This window comes from Camellia sinensis, chromosome 8 (genome assembly GCF_055761805.1).
Source record: "Camellia sinensis isolate YWXY chromosome 8, ASM5576180v1, whole genome shotgun sequence".
NCBI lineage: Eukaryota > Viridiplantae > Streptophyta > Magnoliopsida > Ericales > Theaceae > Camellia > Camellia sinensis.
Genome location: NC_138968.1, coordinates 106,629,761 through 106,653,078, shown reverse-complemented (window position 1 = coordinate 106,653,078; position 23,318 = coordinate 106,629,761). Strand labels below are relative to the sequence as shown.

Below are 23,318 nucleotides of genomic sequence, written 5' to 3'. Positions count from 1 at the left end.
ATATTAATTTGATAATTCACATAATTTTATTACATTATCTTCACAAAAATAGACAGCAAGCATTATTTCAAAACTAAAGTATTTATTCGTTTTAGAAGTCAAATAATGTTGATATAATTATCGAATCAATTTTTTTAAATAAAAAAAAATTACATACAAAATTTATAAAATAAAATGATTAAATTATTAACGTTAGCCCGTGGTAAGCAACTGTAGGACTAAGCAAGGAAATTGAAAAATTCGCAATTTGAATCAGTCCAGTCGTCCAGTCCAGTCCAATCCGATAGGTTTGGATTTGTTTTTTGAATCCGCGGTTCGGTTTTGGTTTGAAAAATTGGAGAATCGGTCTTTGCGAATTAGTTCCGGATTAAAACCGAACCGGATCATATGTAACTTAAAACTATATACATACCATACACCCGATACGTGCAATTCTATATATTATATTTGTTATGTTTTGAAAAATCATGGGCATATTAATGAATATTTGCTTAGTGTTATGTTTTTGTTTGGTCGATATATTATTATTTTTAATATTTATTATAAGTTGAATTTTTTTTTAAATGTCATATGATTTTAACAAATTATGTAAAATCATAGTTTCAAATCAAACCGAACCGTGTTTAAATGATTTGATTCAAATTGGTTTTATAATTTAAATAGATTAGTTTGATTTCAATTTTTATAATATCCGAGACAAATGATTGATCTTAATTTTATTCTTAATCAAACCAATCTAGACCGTGCTCACTCCTAAGCAACGGGGCCTACCTATACGCTACCATGCAAAAAGTTATTGATTGGTCTAGGGTACACCACATAATGCTTCACATATATTCTGGTTGGTGGAGATAATAAAATTTATAATTTTGTATTGAATAATTAAAAAACATAAAAGAGCATGGGAGTTTACAATTAGCTAGGAATATGATCATGCCTGGACCACTAAGTGCTTATTTGGCACAACTTATAAGATACTTATTTCAGCTTTTAATTTTAAATTAAGGCTTGGTTTGACATCTTTAAAAAAAAGTCAAAAAGTCGCTATCTTATTTAAGTTACATCATCCTATTTAAGTCATATCACCTATCTATCACATCACTTCAAATCCAATTCATATTTTATAAAAAATAAAAAAATACACTTATTTAGACATGCCAAACAACCCCTAAATATGTGTTTGGTGTAACTTAAATCATCAAATTTTAGCTTATTTGTAATTTAGGGGTTGTTTGGAATGACATAAATAAGTATATTTTTTGTCTTTTTATAAAAAAATGTATAAAAAAATAAAGAAGTGATGTGATGAAAAAAAAAATAAAAAAATAAATTATTTTTAAGTTACCAAACTTGACCTTATTTCCACGGAGGCTTATTCAAACAGCTTATGCGTGCAGCCGGGTTGGGGGATTGAAATGACTAAAATGCCCCTTCAAAACTTGAAAAATAACGGAATTGCCATTCTATAAACCCTCTTCTGTTTCCCTAGCACGCTGCTCTCTCACTCCTCTCTTCTGCTCTTCTGGTTTCCTCTCTGGCGACGACGACGAGAACTCCGCCACATCTGGAAGATCGCAGCCGATCGAACTCCTTTCTTCCCTGTTTTTCGTTGATCTGCACCAAAAATGTAAGATTTCATGCCCTTTGTTTGTTATATATAGATATATATATGCACACACATCCAGCGTTGTCTCTCTCTCCCTGTGTCTCTCTCGCTTTCCCTTCTCTCTCTGATTTTTGGGTGATATCTTCCATGTTCAAAATAGAATTAACATTTGTTAACTTATGCATAATAATCCCATATATATATATATATATATATATTATGACAGCGCATAATTTGCTCTCATAAAAATAAGAAACTACCCTTGTCATGAACAACAAAGAACAAGAAATTGCTACGAAAAACAACCTGAAACATTGCTAACAACTTATATTACCGTAAAACACACACACACATTGGTAACAATTTCATAAAGCCCTACCTGAGTTTAGAAGTTTTTTGACCAAACGCATGTTATTTTATTTATTTTTTTTAAATCTCAAATTCAAGTAGTTTTAAACTTAATTCTCAAGCTCATATTGTTTCATGAAGTCATGTTTACTTTAAAGTTGAACTTTAAAATTATGGAAGTCATGACAACTTTATAAAACATTTGGTTACAGTTTTCATAAATTATTTATAGATAGGTTTTCGTTTGTCTTTACTAAATTTTTTTTCATATTTTAGTCAATTTTTTTACTTTTTAGATACATCAAGATTAGATGTATCTACAAAGTAAAAAATTTAAACTACAACATGAAAAAAAAAATACTAAAAACAAACAAAAAACCAAACAAAAATGCACACAGATATTTGTTCGAATTTTTGTTTCCTTTAGTCTTTTTTTAATATTTTAGTCAGTTTTTGTTTTTACTTTTTAGATGCATCTCAATTGGGTGCATCTAAAAAGTACAAGAAATTTTATTAAAATATTTATAAAAAAAATCACTAAAAATAAACAAGAACTTATCTAAAAAAGGTATTTGAAAAATCAAATCAAACACAACATAAACCAATCACCTTTGTACACAACACAACACATCTAAAAAACAAGTTTTTCTAGGCTCTGTTTGTTTCGACTTAAAATATTTTTGCAAAAATATTTTATACATTTTTCATTGTTTGGTTGAATAAAAAAAAAATATTTTATACATTTTTCATTGTTTGGTTGAATAAAAAGTAACATATTTATTGAGACAAGTATTTTTCATCATAATCCCCAAAATGGCTTACCATTAAAAATTTCACAAAGTCAATTTTTTTAAAAAGTTAATTTCCAGCTTAGCTCTTTCAATCTCTCTTTCAATCTCTCTTACTAGAATCGTACAATTCACGATTCGAATCGTGCGATTCAATTCGATTTAGTGGGTAATCGATACGAACAGGTTATGTGAATCGCAAATAGCTATGAATCGGTGAATCGTTGAACCAAATCGGTGAATCGTGAATTGCTAAAATTGATGTTTGGCTTTTTTTTTTTTGCTTTTTGTTGGAAAAGGGTTCACACAACCGAATCGGTCACACAACCTTGCTATTTACTCTCAAATACTCAAATCTTAGCAGGAAAAAAAAAAAAAAAAACTCTCTCTACAATATTCTAAATTTATATATTCAATTTTATCTAAGTACTTGCATTTACAAAATGAATTTTTTGAAGGCATCAAGTGACATTTTAGAAATTTTTTTTGAAGATTTTGATTTTTTAACTTTGTAAAAAGTTTTTAAAAAAAAAAACATTGTTGTTGAGTTATTGTTACTTGAAAATTGAAATTTGAAAATTTTTCTTTGTTTGCTTTCTTTATTAAGAATGGTTAATAAGAAATAGTATCTAAAAGGGAAAATGTGAAGTGGTAAATATAAGAACCTGTTGTCACGTCCCGCCAAATTACCTAGACAAAATTGCATACCAAGAGGAAATCTCAAGGAAGGGAGGCTAATAGAATATTCTGGAGTCTCTTGGAAGACTTGAGAAAATATGGGAGCTTGGGAGCATGGAGACCAATGGAAAGATCTAGAACTTCCTAGCACATTCCAACACTTGAGAGAACATGGAAGAATCTAGAACTCCCTAGCAAACTCTAGCACATATGAAGATCATGGAGGATTCTAGAAGGACCTAGGGAATTCAAGAACCTATACACTTGTACATATAATTAGATATTTGTATAGATAGTTCTAAAAAGCATTTTAGAACATTCTTGTAGTTTGTAAAGAAGGCTTCCATGGGAAGCTTCTACATAATATTTTCTTGAGAATTCTAGAATACTCCTTGCGAGCCTATAAATAGGAGAGGAGCTCATTTGCTCCAAACCATCCAAGAATTGTAAAGCTTTCTCTCAAGAGTGGATACAAGGCATTCTCTCAAACTCTCTTGTGTTCTTCTAACTTCTTTTTCTTTCAAGTTTGTGAGTTAGGCTAACTTAGCATCATCAAGTGAGACTTGAGATTGTCTAAGTGCCGCACGGATAGCTTGGAAACAACCAAGGCCGTGACACTGTGCTAACTTCTTATTTAGACCATATGATCATCATTTAAAACAATATTTTCATTGATTTAAGTCTAAATATTTCGTATTTATTAGATATATTTAATATTAAGTGTATACATATATTATTATATGTAATTTAAAAAAGGTGACCGAATCTTTACGGTTCACGATTCGATTCGATTCGCAATTCGGTACAATATCATTTCGATTCACGATTCAAATCTCAATTTAACAGCTATGCTTTCAATACATTGATCTTTTAGAACTCAAAGGAAGACTCTTTGTTGACTTCTACCCAATGCATACAACATAAGGTGGTTGTTTGAAGTGTCAACCAAATAATCGGAAAATAAAAAGAATTTTTTCTTTTCTTTTGTGCAAAATCAATTTACATGAAAAATATTTTCAAAGCTTAAGTTTAAAATTAATTGGTTTTGAAAATTTTGTTTATAAAAGAATCGGACTTTGGTAATAAATGCACATAAAACCCTATAATCCCAATCAACAGACATGTCAATAGAGATTTAAAGGAAACACAAAAGCATCACCCAAAGGATAGTATTTAGGCCTTGTTTGGGAAGTTGGTTGGGCTAAAATAGCCCACTGAAAGACAAAATAAGCTAAAATAACTAATAAGACAAAATGTCACGTCTAACCCATAATAATTTTACTTTTTTTCTCACAACAATCGCAACAATTAAAAAAAAAACACCGATTAACTTCCCAAACACATACATTTTTAGCCATGCTAAAATAGTCAAATACCAACTTCCCAAACAAGGCCTTAGAATGGGTCATGTTAGTATGTTGGAAACATGCTTTTTAGTAATTTTTTGGTTTTTTGTCTATAATATGACATAAAAAAAAAAAATAGTATGTTCGGGATGACTTTTTAATTTTTTATGAAAAGATGTGCAAAAAGTAAAAAGATAAGGGAATCTTTAACTTTTTTGTATAAGTTGTTGGCTTTTTTTTTCTTTTCTTTTTTAAAGTAACTTTTTAACTTTTAAGCTCAAAAGTGATGTTGCGAAACTAGGCAGTATACACAAAATCACAAATGCCACAACTACATCCTTTTAGTCGTAACTAAAAAAGCATAATGGGTCATAATCAAACAGAAAGACTTTTTTTTTTTAACGTAATCACAATAACAATCCCAATAGAAATAATCAACATCACAATCAGTCATAACACAAAAAATGAATGTATTTTATAAAATTTCTCTTTAGAATGACATACTATAAGATAATAATTATATATGAAGAAAAGGAGAAAAAGGAGGAGAGAGCATAGCAATTGACCTTGGTGACAGAGAGTAATGCGAGCGAGGAATTGAGAAGTGCTTTGTTTTTGGTACAGAACTTTAACAATGGAGGGTTTGGGGTTTGAATTAAACCCTAGTTTTTTTCATACTCTCTCTCGATATCCCTCTGTTCTTTCCAAAGTTCTACTAGTCTCTAGTGTAAAGTGTAGTTCCCTCCTTTCAACGAAACGCCTCTCTCCCTAGCATAATATACATTCATTCTAAACTAGGGACATGCTGGGACACGCTGAAGATACATTAAATTTTTTACTAAAATAGCATACCTAAAGTTGATAAATTTAATAAAATTAAATATTTGACATAAATAAATAAATATTTAAAAACATGACATATAATAAATATACAAAATTATATGTTTTAAACATGTCCCCAACGTGTGTTGTCTTGCATTTTTAAAAAATTTGCGTGTCTGTGTCCGTGTCGGTGCTTCTTAGAAGAAGCAAACTCAATTGGTTGCTCCAAAATATGTGCCCATTGTTGAGAAGGAATCGGCATGCCAAAATCTAACTAATGGTCTCTTTCACCCTAATTGATATTAATTTCCTCTGATACAAAGAAGCACGAGCGCTTCTAAAAATGTGGTGTGTAGATGTCGTGTCGTGTCAGACACCGACACTCGTCAAAAAGTGTCTTATTTTAAGGAAAAAAATAGATCCGGACACTTGGAGGACACATGTGTCCATTGATTAAACGTATGAAACTAATTATAAGGTTAAACTAAATGACATAGGATACAGTAATAGAAGAAAAACAATATAAATTTATAAAATTAAGTGTTATATTGTATTTTTTTTTAATTTTCTTTAAATGATATATTCATATATATGTCATATAATTAATATATTTTGTACGTGTTCTCCATGTGCCGTGTCTTGCATTTTTTGAAAATCGATATTGTATCTGTGTCTATGCTTCTTAATATATATATATATATATATATATAGATCTACGTGGTTACATTTTGTGTGTTTGTAAACCAAGGTGTTAGAAGTAGTGCGAAGGAGGGGGCATGTTTGTGGGGAAGAATGGATGATGGGTAAAAATGACTTTTTGTCTATGTTTTTGACTTACTAATAATTAAATTCCTATACATAGATGTTCGAAGAAATATTTTCATTAAATGCACTTATCTATAATAAATTTGTTTTTTATTGTTGTAAATGTAATAATCTCTATATTTATTTATGATCAATCTTTGTTTGAGAACCCTGGTTGTTTTTTATTTGAATTATATTATTTTATGTTTTTTATGAAATCACTTCATGAGTAAATTTGAAAGCTCTTACGGAGACTTTGAATGCCTTATTATATTCGTGGCTAAATGGTTTGCCTTCTTTGGACCTTCTGCCCTCCCCTTTTTTTTTTTTTTGTAAAACTTCTAATTGATTTTGTTTTGTTTCTTTGTATATATAAGTTTACAGTAGAGGGAATTTCATCAGTAGAGAAGAGATGGGTTGGCCTGTTGCTACCTCTTTTTTCAAAATCATGATTGGTGATCATTTTTCAAAAGTCCTGGTATAGTTACATTTCTACAATTCCTTGTTAGTTATTTTACAATACTGTTTCTCTAACACTATTGGTCCTCCATCGTATGTGATTGGAAAAATCGTAAGTTTCATACTTCTCTATAGTACCCTATGCTGGGGGCCTTTGGAGTCGGTTCAAGAAGTTTAGGGTTTGGTCCCAACACCAATACACCCCCATTTCCAAAATGTATGGTAACTGCATGCTTCCAAGGACGAAATTAGGAGAAGACTATGGGGGCCATGGCTCTTGTTTCTTTGAAAATTATTGTTTGCCATTGAATTTTGAAAATATATATATCATTTCATACATAAAGTAGCCCCCCAGTATAAAAAAATATATATGTCATTCTTCTTCCATCTTAAATTCTTTTTTTATTTTACACCAAAAAAACTTCATCTTATTAGAAATTGCTTCTATGGTATTTAATTTTTTTTTATGTATATATAATTTATATATATCATATTATACATACATGTATGTTTTGTGTATATGGTGAAAAAAATTATTTTCTTTTGGCCCCTCCGATTCCTGGTTCCGTACCTGCATGCTTTATAATCTAAAAAAATAGTACCATGTTTCCAAGGGTCTGATTAGGATGGGTGGTCTTTTGGGGTTTGGAAGTGTTGAGAATTGATGCTGCAATTTTATTTGTAAAATGTTTGAAGGTTATGTTTTGAGATTCGATTTCTCTCAGAAATCTTCCCCTATGAGGAAGAAAATCCATATAATAGGAAGTGCCATATGACACTCCCAACAGCAGCAGTATGCAGTGGTCACTCTTCCCCATTGGCCAATTGTGGACCGATTCCCCCACAATCTTGAGGGTCATTGGTCAGGATCATGTGTTTTGTTGTTCCGCTGTGTTTGTGATTTGAAACGGATCTATGAGGGTAAAAAAAGTTTCTGAAAAAAAATAAGATAGAAATACTGTTTTTGGTTTCATTGCTCTGTTTGCATTTACATCTCATAGAATAAATTATTTGATTTAGTTATTGTTTACTCTTATTTTTCGTTCTGTTGATTTTAAGATTGATTCCTAGTGCTGAGTGAAGTAGAGGGTTGTGGTTTGCTATATTGTGGATGGTATAGTGATGGATCTTCCTATTCTGGTTGTCATTTTTTTTGTTGTCCTTTCATTATGATTATCTACTTATCCTTGTTAATAGTGGGCAACATGACATTGCAGGAATATTTGCACCTGAAACATTAAAAACAATAGAAAATTTGGGGATTCAATTAATCTATAACGAAGGAAAAAAAATAGAAAAAAAAGGAAAAAGGAAAAAAGAAAAAAAAGAGAGCAGAAATTGCAATCTGCAAAAATTTTATTACAGGAAGTGTTTGCTGAGTTAATTTGGAGTTTCTCTGAATTAATCATTAAATTTTCTTGGTCTCATGGTATATTTTTCTTGGTAGCAGTATCATATCACGTATGCACGTGTGTCTGTTTTATTGCTCGGTTAATGTAGTTGACCTGAAAAGGGTTCTCATTGTCAAAATCTCAAAACATTTGTAGTCATTGTTTGCATGTGTATGAATTGTATCATTCCAAGGTTGTATAAGAGCAACTCTTATGCCATGCCAAATCCTTGAGCCAAAGCCATTTTTAGCTATACCCTCATAGGCAAAGGGAATTATGAACACTAGATGCTTTTTGGGAAGTAGATCTAATGGTCACAAATTGATATGAGAGCTGGTTGTGCCAAAATAACACGGGACCATTGGATTTGTATAGCTAAAAATGACTTTTTTTGTATTGTATGAAGCAAAAAAGTTACTTTGACAAAGCCATTTTAGTTTTCACCATTGGAGTTGCTCTAACAAACTTTTTGTTGTAGTTAACTTTGTAATTATAGTATCTGTATTAAACTTCTGCAGATTTTCTGCTTAAACCATCCATATTATGTTCTCTAAGCTGTTATTTCTTTGCAGTTCTTGCCTCCTAAATTTGCCCAAACACTGTCAGACTTGATTGATCAAAAAACTCAGCTGGAGGATGCAAATGGGCAGAGGTGGACGGTAACATTATCCAAATATGATGGGTCCTTGGCTTTCCAACAGGGATGGCCTGCTTTTTCACTCGAACATGGTCTAGAAATTGGAGATTTTGTGTTATTCCATTACATAGAGCAATTTCACTTTGTTGTTCAAATCTATGGAAAAAGTGGGTGTGAAAAACTCTATTTTTCGAAGGAAAATAGCAATCAGAAGAAACGAACAAGGGCTAATAGAGATTCCAGTGCCAAAGATGAACAATGTCACACAATTGATAATGTTTCTATAAATTCTATGAACAAAGAGGGTTCAAATACTTCTGCTGTATCTGGTTCTGAAAGTGAAATAAGCCGAAGGCTGCCAATGGCAACCACGTATACCACTTCAAACATTGATAACGTCAATGAAGGGCTTCATAATGTTCCCAGAACAAAATGCATCGAAGAACCATTTTATATGATTGATAGAGATTCTGGGGTAGGACAAGTGGACCGCTTGAGCTCTTTATATGACTTTGCAGACTTTGAAATGCAGAGGACACCCAGTGTTGATGGACCTAAAGAAGTTCTGGTAGAAGATGTAAGGCCCCTTTCCCATGTTAATACAATGCCGCAATCTCAAGCTGAAGCCGAAATAGTGGATAAGTTACCTGTGACTGAAGAGGTAGTGAGCCAGACAACGCTTTCAGATGTACCTAACTTGCCAATTCTTGAGAAAAATGAGTTTCAGATGATGGATAACGTGTCTAATCAAGATTATGGCAATGGCAACACTTCTGGGCGAGAGCGGAGGAGCAAGACACGATATAGTTAGTTGCTTTGTCTTCATTTCGCGTGGAACTATGAGTTCTAAATTCTTTGTTCTTTTTTTTTTTTTTTTTTCTTATTTTCATTATTAATTTACTATATTCACTTTAATTTTCCTCACGTGAAAAGTCTTGAATCATTACTAGGCAGCAATAAGGCTTTGATATCCCAGAAAGATACTTCCCTCATGGAAAGGTGTCGAAGTATGCAACAGAAGTTTGCCGATGTGTCAAAGTTCTGTGAATTTCCAGCCTCTGTTCAAACTTGGAATTGTCAATCTGGTTTGTTTCCAGTCCCTGTCAATTTTCCATTGCTCCAGTTATTGTTGCAGCACTTTGTTTTCACTTAAGCTTTTAGGTTATGTTATTTTATTTATTATTGTTTTATTCTTTTTCTGTGCTATTTAAAAGAATAATTTAAGATGTATAACCTAATGCTATGTTGAGTAGGAGAGAGGATGAAAGTGGTTAAAAAAGAGCAAGTGGAGATGAGGGCAAGGAAGATGATGCATGGTATGATTATATTTTCACTTCTTTTCCTCTTGCTTAGCTATTTAGACATGAACATGATCATGTGTGCCCAACTTTCATGATTTATGGCATGTATTTCCATCTTCAGTATAAAATGCAATGAATGATTGCAGGAAAGTATCCAGAGATCAAGGAGTGTGACAGGAGTTCCAGTCCTTCCATGAAAGATAATGATCATGTTTACAAAGTGGTGAAAACTGAACATGCAACGTCTACACTTTCAGTCAAAGTCCCTTTCTTGGCGGTGCCGGGCAGGCTGTCTTTTCTTGTATGTTACTCATCTACTCATTGTTAGTTGATTTTGAACAGTTTTTATGGCAACAAATTCATCCTTCGTAGCAAATAGTCTAAATAAATCAATTAGCATGTTGTATTATAAAGATTCTTGTTTTGTTTTGTTTTTGCTCTAATATTTTGGTCTCGGTAATTGCTTTTGGGTATGTTTACCTAATTTAGGGTAAATTACAAATACACCCCCGAGGCTTATCAAAAGTATATTTGAGTACCTGAGGTTCTGAAATACATCCTGCAGCCTAAAATTTTAGATCGCATTACAGTTTTTCACATCCGTCAATCTGCCATTAGGTCAATTAACAGAATGTAGTGATTTCAGTAACATTTTTTTTTTCGAAGTACCAAATTTTCCCCTAAGAGACATGAGACTCCATCTATGTCTCTCTCCTTCCCCCTCTTTACTCGCATTAATCTCCCTCTTCCCCACCCAAATGTCCAAAGGGCATTGTATTATCATTACCATAAAAATGATACAATGGAAAAGAAATAAATGTTCAAAGTTGATATGTGTTGCATTCAAAATCAAGATTCTTTTCTTGCTCATCTATTAACTCAATCGGAGATTCACTGACCACCATCTCCGTCCATCGCACCCCATCATTTGAACCCTCTTCCTTCCCACAGTTGTTAAAATCAGGATCCTACATTGGATTGTTGGAGGAGTGTATAGGATCGGATCGTAGAATTGGATCGATGATTGTAAGTTATGAAGCATGGACACCTCTCCAGAGGCAACGTATGGGTGTCGGACATGGGCACGCGTCAGACACACGGTGGACACGTGTCTGATACTCTACCTAATGTGTCCCTTTTTTTTTTTTTTTTTTGAATTTTTGCAGCCGAACACTCTTTCGGATACTCTTGGACACGTTGAAAACAAAGAGAAACCCTAACCTAGGAGACAAAGAGCTATGAAGCACGGACACGGGACACGACATGGACACAGACACGTGGACATGCAAATTTTTAAAAGATGAGGGACACGACACGCTGGGGACACGTTCAATGGTAAGGGTTAGATGCTACGGGGTCTTGGTGATGGGTGGTGGTGACGGCAATGCAAATGTGCAGTGAAGAGGTGGAGTTGGGCATGGTTGTGGTGGAGGTTATTATTGGTGGCTGTTTTGCCGATGGCTGAGTGTTGGTGACATGGGGGTGAAGGGTGAGGGAGAATAGGCTGTGGAAGTTGTGGACCAACTATTCGACAAAAGACCCAAGTGGATTTCGTTTGGCTGTGAGTCATGCACGGTGAGTGGAGGGGGCGGGGTAGGTGTTTGTGGTGGAGGAAGGGAAATGAAATGTCAATTCACCCCTTCCAAACAAGACTGAATGTGTGAAGACTCTGTTTCACGTTTTTTATAGACACGATGAACATAATAGGCCTTGCAAAACCAATGCGCAACTTCAATTTGCTTGAAGAACTTAGAGTCATATATATCCTAGGATTGTGGAACAAAAAGTATTGATTGGGAGGTGTCACAACAAGAAGCCATTATATCTAATTGGTCATTATGGTTAAAGCATAGCCACGGACAACATTTAACAAAAAAAAGATTAATGGATGGGAGAGGGGTGAGATGCTGGCGAGGGAAGGAGGTAATGGAAGGGCTTGGGCAAAGGAGACGAGCGTACCATGTTTTTTTTTGGGTGTGGGGGAGGGTAATTAGGTAATTTTTCCTTTTCTATTAATCTTGTTAAAAGATAAAACTCCAACAAAGGGGTCTCTGTAATTTTCCAAACCAAAGTAGGGAATTTGTGGGCTTGTTTGGTTTGATTTTGGGAGATGAGTTTGGGAGATAAAAAGTACGAAAAGTTGTTTGGTTTGGTTTTTTTGGAAAGATGTTTTGGAAAATTATTTTGAGAGAGAGTTTTGAAAAAAGTGATTGATTTGATGTGTATGAGAGAGAGATTTGTTTGGAAAACTTGTTTGGTTTACAAGTTTTAGGAAATTTTTTTGAGAAAATTTGTTTGATTTGAGTTTTTCTGAAAACTCATTTGTAGAGAAATTTTCCCAAAAATTTTTGGGAAATTCAAACCAAACGAACCCTGTATTTTTGGTAAACCTTAGGGGTGTAATTGTAATTTATCATTTTTTTAATTGAGAAGGATGCTTTTAGTTATTGCGCCATTCTATTATGTGACACTAATGGACGAAATCATGTAAAGGATGCAAGAAACTAATAAATTATAGACTCTTGAAAAACCATTTTTTTGCCTTGAAGGAGACACCCAAGATGTAGTCGAAGTGAATAGAGAATGTGTAGTGTTCTCAATTTTTTGTCAAAATGTTATCATAATAATCTGACTTGCAAAATCATTTTTGGTTTTTCTGTAATATTGTTCTTCTGATTGCACTGCATTATAACTCGGTATTCTCAATTTTCCTTGGTCTTACATGCTAGAGGTCATTAATAATAATTACTATGTAACAGAATTCAGTTCCAAATAAAGTTATTGATGAAACGCTTAGTCCTACCATTTTAAGAGAAGATGGAATGGATGAAAGCTGACCAAAAACATTTGACTTTCCCTGTTAAACACCTTTTATGTGTTAGTTTGAATTGAAATATGTGGAGAAATGGTAATTCACAAGGATTCGACAGAATTTCGAATTTGAGCAAGGTACCTAAATGTTCAATGAACAATTCCCTACTCTCTCTCTCCCCTTTTTTGTCTTTTTTCTTTTTTCTTTGAAGGCCCATTTTATGATTTCCTACTCCCACTTGTAGCTTCTTTTTTTGTCTTTTGTCTTGGTCTTAGTTTGAAAAAGTAATCAACCCCCCTCCTCTCTCTATCTCTATCTAAACGTGTATCAGTTGAGCATGAATTTGAAATCATGGATATCAAGTACCGCAAAACTATGAGTGGAACCCATAGACTATGTTTGGATTTGTTGATGAGATATATTTTTTCACAAATTCTCTCTTCTTTTTTTTGTCCTCCATAGATCCAAACACAATATTTGAGTTTATGGTAGCGGGTTGACCATCATTTCTCCGTGTCAATAAATTGAATTTCCACTCATTGCTGATAATTAAAAGACCATTCATGTATTACCTATCATGGAAAACTTGATGTTGGCTACTTGTTATCATTTAACCAATTGAATGGACTCTTTTTGCACCTCTTGTGTGTAAATGAATGTTTTTTCGGAGATTTTTCCTTTTCTTTTTTAGATAGTGAAATAATGTACCCTTTTCTTCGGCATTCCTAAACTTTTCTTCACAATCCTTTTATGTTGGTGCAGGAGTTGCCGAGTTGCTTGCCATCGGTTTCATTCAGGGGAAGGCCCATAATGGAAAGGAAGGTATTAGTTCGCCTTCGAGACCCAGTATCTAGATTGTGGCCAGTCATCTACCATGAGAAACAGGGTATCAAAGTTTTGGGAAGTGGTTGGGAAGCATTTTGCAAGGCAAATCGCATTCAGGTTGGAGATGAATGTGCTTTTGAAATTGAGGATGTGTTTGAGTGCATTTATAAAGTTAGTGTTGATAGGAAGTAAGATGGAGCTTCAAACTCTTCTCTAGTTTCAACTGCACAAATCAGTACTTTGCCAAATATGATGAACATGTAAAGACTAGAATCTATGAAACATATATTTTGAGTTAGGAAAGTGTTACACTTATATTATTTTTGTACATAACTTATGACTTGTTGAAAATATAAGTTATCTTGATGGATATTTTGCTTTAAAATGTCAAAAAATAGAACTTGCTATATCTTTATGGATTATTTTGCTATATAGATTTTCTATTTGTACATCTCTACTAGATTATAGGAATTTTGACCAAGTTTCACTCCTGCTGTCATGAATTGAGAATAGCTCATTTGTCAATGGTGGATCTTTTTTATGAGATAGATGGTGGGTATTATGTGATCTTTTGTTAATGAACAATTGAAGTTTACCTCTTTCAATTATCACTAGATATCACTTTACTATTTTCTAACTTTAAACCATACATTTAGACTAAACTATTAAAAATTATACAAAAACCCCTTTTCTAGAGGGGTGGAAGTGAAACGATGTTGATAATTGAGAGATTCAAATGTATATTTTAAAATTAAGGGGGTTACAGTTGATTTTATTTGATAGTTGTGAGGGGTAAAATGTAACTAACCCTTTGAAAAAGGGTAATGGGCGATCAATATATATAACTTTTTTTGAACGTGATTATTATACTTATTTTTTTTGGAGTGTTGAATAGGAAAGCCCCAAATGAGCCTAGTGTTATGGCCTTGGTTATCTATAAAGTTTTACTCCTTAAAATATGTAAATCCTTAAGGCATTGTATTTGAGATATGAATTGGTTTTGTAATTGTATGACGGGCTATAGATTCAGGCTTAAGGGTGAATATATAATACACTTAGACAATCACAAGTTTTACTTGACCTAATTCACAAGTTTGCAAGAAAGAGAAATTTTGCAAGAAAGAGAAATAAAAAGACAGTGAGTTTGAGAGAATACCTTTGTATTCACCTTAAAAATCTTAGGTCTTTTCTAGAATGTTTCAAAACATACAAAGGAGTTATGAAGAAGCTTCTTAAGGAAGCTTTCTTTATCTTACAAGAAGGTTCTAGCATCCTCCCTAAAAATATCTATACAAATATCTATCTCATTCTAAATGTATGTATAAGGGTCTTTTACCACCTTTATTTCTCTAGGAGGTTCTAGAAGCTTCTATTGCTTCTATTCCTCGAATCTTCACTTAAATGGTCTAGAACTTATTCTAGATCCTTTCATGTGCATTATAGAATTATGTACCATATTTTCACATTTTCTCAAGTCTTCCAAGAGCTTCCGGAATATTTCATTAGCCTCTTTTCCTTTAGACTTTCTCTTGGTAAGCAATTCTGTCTAGGTAATCTAGCGGGACGTGACACTAGGCTCCAGAACGAGAATTTTTTGTATGCTAATAGGGTTTACGCGGCACTATCTTCCACTAATCATAAATATATGTGCCCCCTATTGTTCCCCAAACATCCCTACATAAATGTGATAGATCCTATTGTTAAAGCCAATCACAATAATAGAAGATATCACGTGAAATATACCTTCTTTAACATACAAAAATTACTTGAAAACAGGGATTACAGACTTGAGTCATAACTTGACTCTAATTTCATTGAATGTAGTGTCCAGTCCATAGTCAAAATTAATGAGTCCAAATCTTGTATCTAAGCGTTGCTCCAAAGATTGGAGCCTATGTCCTTGAACTATAGGAGTAAACCCCCAACGGAGATGGGGTCACTGTTGTGCTAAAGGTACAGCAGTGACTGTTGCACCTCAATTTGAGGTGTATAATGGGTTTATTTTTATAATTTGAACTGTTCATTTTGTAGGATTTGTTGAGTACTTTATGCCTACCAAAAATCATATTAATTAAATATCAATAACTATATGATTGAATTGCATTTTTTATGTTATTTCTCAAAAGAAAAACTTATTGTTTATTTTTTTGGTTATCGATCATATAGTTATTGATATCCGATTAATATGATTTTTGGTAGGCATGAAGTACTCAACAAACCTTACAAAATGAACTATTCGGATCATAAAAATAAGCTCATAATACACCTCAAGTTGAGGCACAACGGTCACTGTTGCGCCTTTAGCGCAACAGTGACCCCATTTCCCCCTCCAGGAACAGTTACCGCTTTACTTTGCCCTTGCATCTTCTGCCCTACCTGTGATGAGAAAGTGAGACAGAAATGGGTTTTGCTTCCCCCCATTCTAACTCGCCTTGCCCCTACTCCATATATTATATATTCTTTAGTTTTTTTCAAAATAACAAGATTAAATATTAGAAAATTTTATCTATAAATCCCATTTTGAGAAATGATGATCCATTTAATTTCAAGATTTTTTAATAGACCAATTAGTCCCATTAATTTTAGAAATGTAGATTTAATATATTATTTAAAATTTAAATTTACGGTTATAAAAATCGAATTTGGGATGAATTTTTATATGACAATCTTTTTATTTGGAAAACATTTCAAAAGGAGTACAAAAATGACTAGAAATATAAGATTCTTCAAGCATTCCAAAATGATGTGAAATTCTTTAAATTTTTCAAAAGGAGTACAAAAACCCTTAGTAAACTTTGAACGAATGTATAATTTTAAACTGTAACACTTCAATGTAACACTAAAAAAAAAAAAAAAAAAAAAAAAAAAAACCTTAGTGTACTTTTCCCAAGCATAACACTCTAAAAAAAAATTCTTGGTGTAACACTCTAGTGTAACATACAAAAAAACTCCTTAATGTACTTTTTACAAACGTGAAACTCCAATATAACATTTTAATGTAATACACAAAAAAACTGCTTAGTGTAACACTCTAATGTAATACAAAAAAATAATAAAAAAAATACCTTTTAGTATACTTTTTTCAAATGTAACACTCAAATATAACACTCCAAAAAAACTCTTTACTGTAACACTTTAATATAACATACAAAAAAACTCCTTAGTATATTTTTCTTAAACGTAACACTCTAATGTAACACTCCAAAAAAATGATGTGAGATTTTTCAAATCATTCCAAAAGGAATACAAAAATTCATTAGTAAGTTTTGGACAAATGTATAATTTCAAACTATGAGTATTACGTTGAAAAAAGTACAATAAGGAGTTTTTAGTATTTTTGTGTGTGTTACATTGAAGCATGTCACATTGAAATGTTACGTTTAGGATTACATTGATTAGAGTGTTACGTTGATTGGAGTGTTACTTTTGTGTTATATTGAAGTGCTACATTTAAGAAAAGTACATTAAAGAATTTTTTTAATGTCATATTGTTACGTTTGAGAAAAATACACCAAGAAATTTTTTAATGTGTTACATTAGAGTGTTACATTATTAAAGTATTACGTTTTTATTCGTAATGTGGAATTTATTCTAGAATAAGAGAAAATCTTGTGTTTGGTGGAGCTTTCCAAATATGATCCCACAACATGATTTGAGTGCTCGGTTTGTTTACAATTTTCAAAAATTGATTCCCACACACTTTTCAAAACACGTCTACCCGGTCATCCTCTCGGACGTCTCCCCGAACGTCCGGTCGGATGATCGGAACAGTGTTTGTGTCTTTTTTGTTTTGTTTTTTGACACATGTTATTTTTATATTTTAAATAAAAAGTATTTTGGGAATTTTTTTTTAAATTTTTTTTTATGAGTTTTGAATAGAATTTTAGGTTGTGTGTTTGGTTATGAATTGTAAATTTTTGAATTAAATATCATATGTCATATCACTCAATTCAAAACTCTTTTCAAAACTCATAACTAAACAAATTTTTCACACTCAAATCATAATTCTAAAACTCACAAACTCAAAATATAACCCTATTCTCAAATCATAATTCTAAAGTTCTACCAAATGCAACTCAAAACTCCTATAGTGCAGATTGCCCAAATGTGTAATTTTACATTTGGAGAAACTCACTTTTATTCCCAAAAAATTAAACCTAAATATGTAAGTGACTATCGTTTTGTGTAATTTTCACTTTAATGAGACCTTTAGATTTATAAGAAAAAAGCAAGGACCAAACAATTCACAAAATCACATTTTGAGATTTATTGGTACATCACCCTAAATATTACACTTATCATTTATTTTCACTGATTTATTTCTCATCTGACATATTTTAACTTTCATTAATTATAAATTAGTATCTATAATATATTATATTATTTTTAATTTTTATTAATATTCCCAATTTTTAAGTTACACAATTAATCCACCCGGCCTGCTCTTGTCACCAACCTAATTTATTCCGCCCCAATATGAATCTGAGGGACGGTAGACTACAAACCCACCCTATTGCCATGCTAGCACAAATGATGAAACATAGAATTAGAAAGAACTGTGCACTAGACCAACCACTATGGATGCTCCTAAGCAAGCACTACAAACAATTATTTATTCATGTCGCAGACTCGCAATCATATCAAGGTAAGTCCAATCCAAGGGCAACAACAATCTCTCTCTTTCAAGATCTTTATTTTTACATTCAAATATTTTTACATTCAAACAGAAACATTAACCCAGAATCCTCAAGTGGGACAAGTATTATCTGTGGATTAAAGAAAACAAAATATACATACACTGAGCTCTGCATAGATACAGTTTTTCCTCACCAGCTGACTCCTTGCAAAACAAACAAGGAGTGGCGAGCCATTACACAATGGGTTGTCAAGTGTAGGAAGAGGAATGAGAAGCGCCCCAAAGCTTTGCAAAATTGAAGAGGAAAGATTCTTTAGAAGCCGAAGGTTTCTTTGTGTTTAAGGTCAAATGGTGAGATGGGAGAATTCACTGACCACTATAAACAAAGGACCAACAAGGATGGAGGAATAGCAGGAGCTAGCATGTTAGTCAAGAACATGCTAGAGAGAATAGATGATGCGTTCCAAGGGTGAAGCTAATTACATCCAATGACATTATTGTGCTTGTTTGGTAAAACTTTTTTTCAACTTAAATCAGTTTTTGGCTTAAATTAAGCTATGTTGGTGTGTTTGGTACAACTTATAAGGCACAGATTATAGCTTAATTTAAGTCATTTTCGGCTTAAATCTGAAAGTTGCTCCAAGGGTGCTTATAAATTTAGCTTAAGCACGCAACTTGATCCTGGAGGGAAAAAATGACTTAAATGCCCCTCCAAAACTTAAGAAATTATGAAAATGCCAGTATATAAACACAGTTCTGAGTTCAAACCTAACACTGTTCACTCTGAGAGAGGGAGAGAGAGAGAGAGAGAGAGATAGGTGATTTTCGGCGTGAGAGGCGATTTATGGCGGTCACATGCGATTTTCGGTGAAGACAATGATCATCAAAGTAGAGGAAGACCACGACGATGAGGGCTTCGACGGTCAGATGTGAGCTTTGAAACCACACACGATCACCAAAAAAACCCAGAGAGAGAGAGAGAGAGAGAGAGTTCTCGGCTATGGTGGATATTGAAGCAGAGGAAGACAACAATGAGGGCTTCGGTGACTTCACGTTTGCGTCTTTCGCCAATCACGCTCTCTATTCTGATCAGATCCACGGTTGAAAATCGACAGTCGACTACAATGACGACGAATGGGGCGATTTTGTGGAATCCCCACTTCGATCCGAGCTCTCTAGTGGTCTCTCCACCACCCAATCGCTTCCCAACCCCTTCAAAACCTTTCGACCCATTTGGGTTTGTTACCCAAAAGACAACCTAAGAGGGGGGTGAATTAAGTTTTTACAATTAAAATTAATAATACCCTAATAAAAATTATGACTGGCACAATAGATAAATATAATTAATGAAATAAAAATAATTAAAACAAGTGTCTTAACAACTATGTCAGTTAATGATTTTAGCACATTAAAAATGTGAAATATAGCTATGGCAATTTAAAATAAAATAAAGAGATAAGGGAGAGAGAGGCAAACAAATTTATAGTGGTTCGGCTTCAACTCGGCCTACGTCCATTCCTCAAGCTTCACTTGAGATTTTCCACTATCTTCTAGCTTCACAGGGGTGCTAGCAACCTCTTTACAAATGAAGAAATCCTCTACGGATTTTACACAGACTTCACAAGTCCAAACCCTTGCAAATCTTAGGTGATTCACAATCACTCTCAAGATTTCAAGAGCACAGTGTTTGCAACACTTTTACAAGATGAAATGGTATTTTTGCTTTCAAAGAAAGCTTACAATCAATATCTCTCAAAGATAGATATATAAAATGAAATTTTGATTTTTCTGTAAATCTCACACAAGAAAGATGGGCTTAAAGCTATAAGGCTTAGTGTATAATTTCTGAGAATAGATGTGAATGATTATAGATCAAAGAATATTTTCAGGTTTTTTGTAACTTGTTTACATTAGAGGCTTTGGTATACATAATAAAAATTATAGCCATTTATAGCCGTTATATTCATTTGAATTTATAACCGTTTATAGCCCTTGTAGTCATTTGAATTTATAGCCGTTGTAATTTCATCATTACCAATTTAAATATCTTCCACTCTATCATTACAAATTTGAATATCTTCCACTTGAACCTTTTGAATATTTTGGCCTTTTGAACCTGTATAGCCGTTTATAGCCGTTGTACTTCCATCATTACTAATTTGAATATCTTCCACTTGAACCTTTTGAACCTTTTAGCCTGCTACTGTGCTAAGCTGTTTGAACATTTGTTTTGGATTGTTTGAACTCCTAATTTAATCAAATATTAAATACATTTTAACAACATTTAAGATAAAAGTTTAGGTGAGAAATAATGGGACAAAATAAATTTTGATTCTATTTTTCTTTTTCAAATAAATCATCAAAATAAATTTTGGTTAAAATATAATTAAATAAATCATCAAAATAAATTTTGATTAAAATATAATTAAATAAATCATCAAAATAAATTTTGGATTCTATTTTTCTCTTTCAAATAAATTAAAACATAACTAAATAAATCATCAAAATAAATGAGTCTAACAGGGTTCTTCCCAGATCAGTCAAACACACCCTCACAATTGGCAGCAAGTCCAATTGAATCGGTACCGAGTTATTCTGGTTCGGAGAAGACTCCGTGGATAAAGCCTGACTCTGGCTCCGGTAAAGGCAAAATCAGATCTAGGGTTTTGCAAAATTGTAATGAAAAAAAAGAAGAAAAAAAAACAAAATTAACTTTTATTAACTTCCATTTAATTTATTTCACAATTATTGATGAAAATTGCATAATTGCACAATTTAAATAAAGAAATAAATTGCACAATTGTCATATTACTAATTGTTATGAAAAATAATAATAAATTAAAAAAATAACAATTGTTATATTATTAATTGTAATGAAAAAAAATTAATAAAAACAAAATTAATATTATAAAAATGGATATTATATAATAAAAAAAAACTATTATAACTTCTATTAAATAAAAATAAAATTAACTTTTATTAACTTCTATTAAAAATGGATATTATATTACAAAATTAATGACAAAAAATGAAAAAAAAAACTGGATAATGAAATTTTTTTTTCGATATTTATAAAAATGGATATTATAAAAAAAAAATTGGATAATGAAAAAAAACTGGACATTTGAAAAACAATGGATATTATAAAAAATGGATAATGAAAAAAAACTGGACATTTATAAAAATGGATATTATAAAAAAAACTATTATAACTTCTATTAAATAAAAACAAAATTATAACTTCTATTAACTTCTATTAAAAATGGATATTATATTACAAAATTAATAAAAACAAAATTAATGGAAAAAAAATGAAATACAAAGAAAAATATTATAACTACTATTAAATAACTAATTGAAATTAATATAAAGAAAAATAATAAGTAATGACATCACAACATTAATATAAATACATGGATATTAATTTATATTAATTGTAATGAATTAATAAATTAAATAAAAAAAGTAATGATACTAATTAAGCCATTAATTGACACTAATTAATTTATAATGAAAATAATAATTTTTGTAATACTAATTAAGCCATTAATTGAAATGCAAAGAAAAATAGTAATTAATGAAATAACTTTTTAAAATTAAAACTGAAAAAATGACAAAATAATCATTTTTATATCATATAAGGGCAAAAATGACAATTAAACAACAAAAAGTTATTTTACAACTTATTAACCAAACATTACTCTGCTGTTTAAATTCATAATCACACAGCTGCACCAAATAGGTTAATAGCTTATGTTCACAGCTACAAGTTATAATCTGTTAAACTATACTATATAATCACTTTTCCACAACTCTACCAAACAAAACTTAATAAGTTAACACAGTAGAGAAGCCATCACTGTTCCATAAATTTTTTATTCATTTACAATTATTTTTTATTTTTCATCTATACGATATTATTTCTAAAGTTTTTCTTTCAATTAATTTTGGATAATGAGAAAACACACGATTTTTACTAATTTGGGATGATCTAAATAAGTGCACTTTTTGACTTTTTATGAAATGGGTCCAGCTTGTCTCAAGTTGAGATCAAGACTGGACCCGTCCAGTTCGGCCCATGGGGCCCTTTTTTGGGCCCGTTTTGATAATCCGAACCGTTCAATGTGTAGAACTCGTCGAGTACTACATGCCTATAAAAAATCACGTTGATCGGATATCAATAACTATGTGATCAAATCAGTTTTGTATTAAAAAAAAATTGACGGTGAAACAATTAACAGTTGATAAAAAACTGTTTTGTTTATATAGCTCTCAATATCCGATCAACGTGATTTTTTACAAGCATACAGTACTTGACGAGTTCTACACATTAAACGGTTCGGATTATCAAAATAGGACCCGTGGTGGGCCTCCACGGGCCTAACAGCACGGTCCAATCTGATCTTGGACTGGACCAAAGCCACTGCCTTATGAAATATGGGTTGGGTTTGAAGTGATGTGGTAAAGAAGTGATGTGACTTAAATAAGACAATGTAACTTAAATAGGATAGTGACTTTTTAGTTTTTTGACTTTTTTGTGTTATGCCAAACCTAGCCTAAATTATCTTAAATTTTTTTACTATTTTTACAAAAATAATTTTAAGAAACCATTTTTTTTTAATAAAGGAATTTTAAGAGACTATTTAGATCATCTCCAACATTGCATCAAATTGTGTATCAGATTTGAAATTTGATGAAAAAGTCACTTTTTCTCTCTCCAATGGTTTCATATCAAATTGAGAATTAAGCAAAAATTTTACCAAACTGAGAATGCCCTAGGTCTTTCACCAAAACACTGTTCATTACCTTTGTATTTTCACTACCGGATGACTCATCGGATGACACACTGGATGACCTACTGGATG

General features: G+C 32.1%; 1 protein-coding gene and 1 non-coding gene across 2 annotated transcripts; both read left to right on the top strand.

Annotated features, from left to right (window-relative positions):
* Positions 1 to 1,480: 1,480 nt before the first annotated feature.
* LOC114301163 (uncharacterized) lies at positions 1,481 to 14,202 on the top strand. The gene is made up of 7 exons (XM_028246078.2): positions 1,481 to 1,627; positions 6,770 to 6,870; positions 8,815 to 9,685; positions 9,830 to 9,964; positions 10,133 to 10,195; positions 10,327 to 10,481; positions 13,755 to 14,202. Exons 2-7 carry the CDS (start codon positions 6,805 to 6,807, stop codon positions 14,007 to 14,009), a joined length of 1,545 nt encoding a protein of 514 aa, XP_028101879.2. The 5' UTR covers positions 1,481 to 1,627; positions 6,770 to 6,804; the 3' UTR covers positions 14,010 to 14,202.
* On the top strand, positions 7,584 to 7,649 carry LOC114301171 (small nucleolar RNA U49). Its single transcript, XR_003642928.2, has one exon. It is a non-coding gene; the product is annotated as a small nucleolar RNA U49 (small nucleolar RNA).
* Positions 14,203 to 23,318: the final 9,116 nt, after the last annotated feature.

Excerpts from the sequence above, each read along its gene's own strand:
- LOC114301163 (XM_028246078.2), top strand. The coding sequence starts at position 6,805 with ATGGGTTGGCCTGTTGCTACCTCTTTTTTCAAAATCATGATTGGTGAT. Across the intron at positions 9,686-9,829 it reads GAGGAGCAAGACACGATATA|GCAGCAATAAGGCTTTGATA; the intron begins GTTAGTTGCTTT and ends AATCATTACTAG. Across the intron at positions 9,965-10,132 it reads AACTTGGAATTGTCAATCTG|GAGAGAGGATGAAAGTGGTT; the intron begins GTTTGTTTCCAG and ends TATGTTGAGTAG.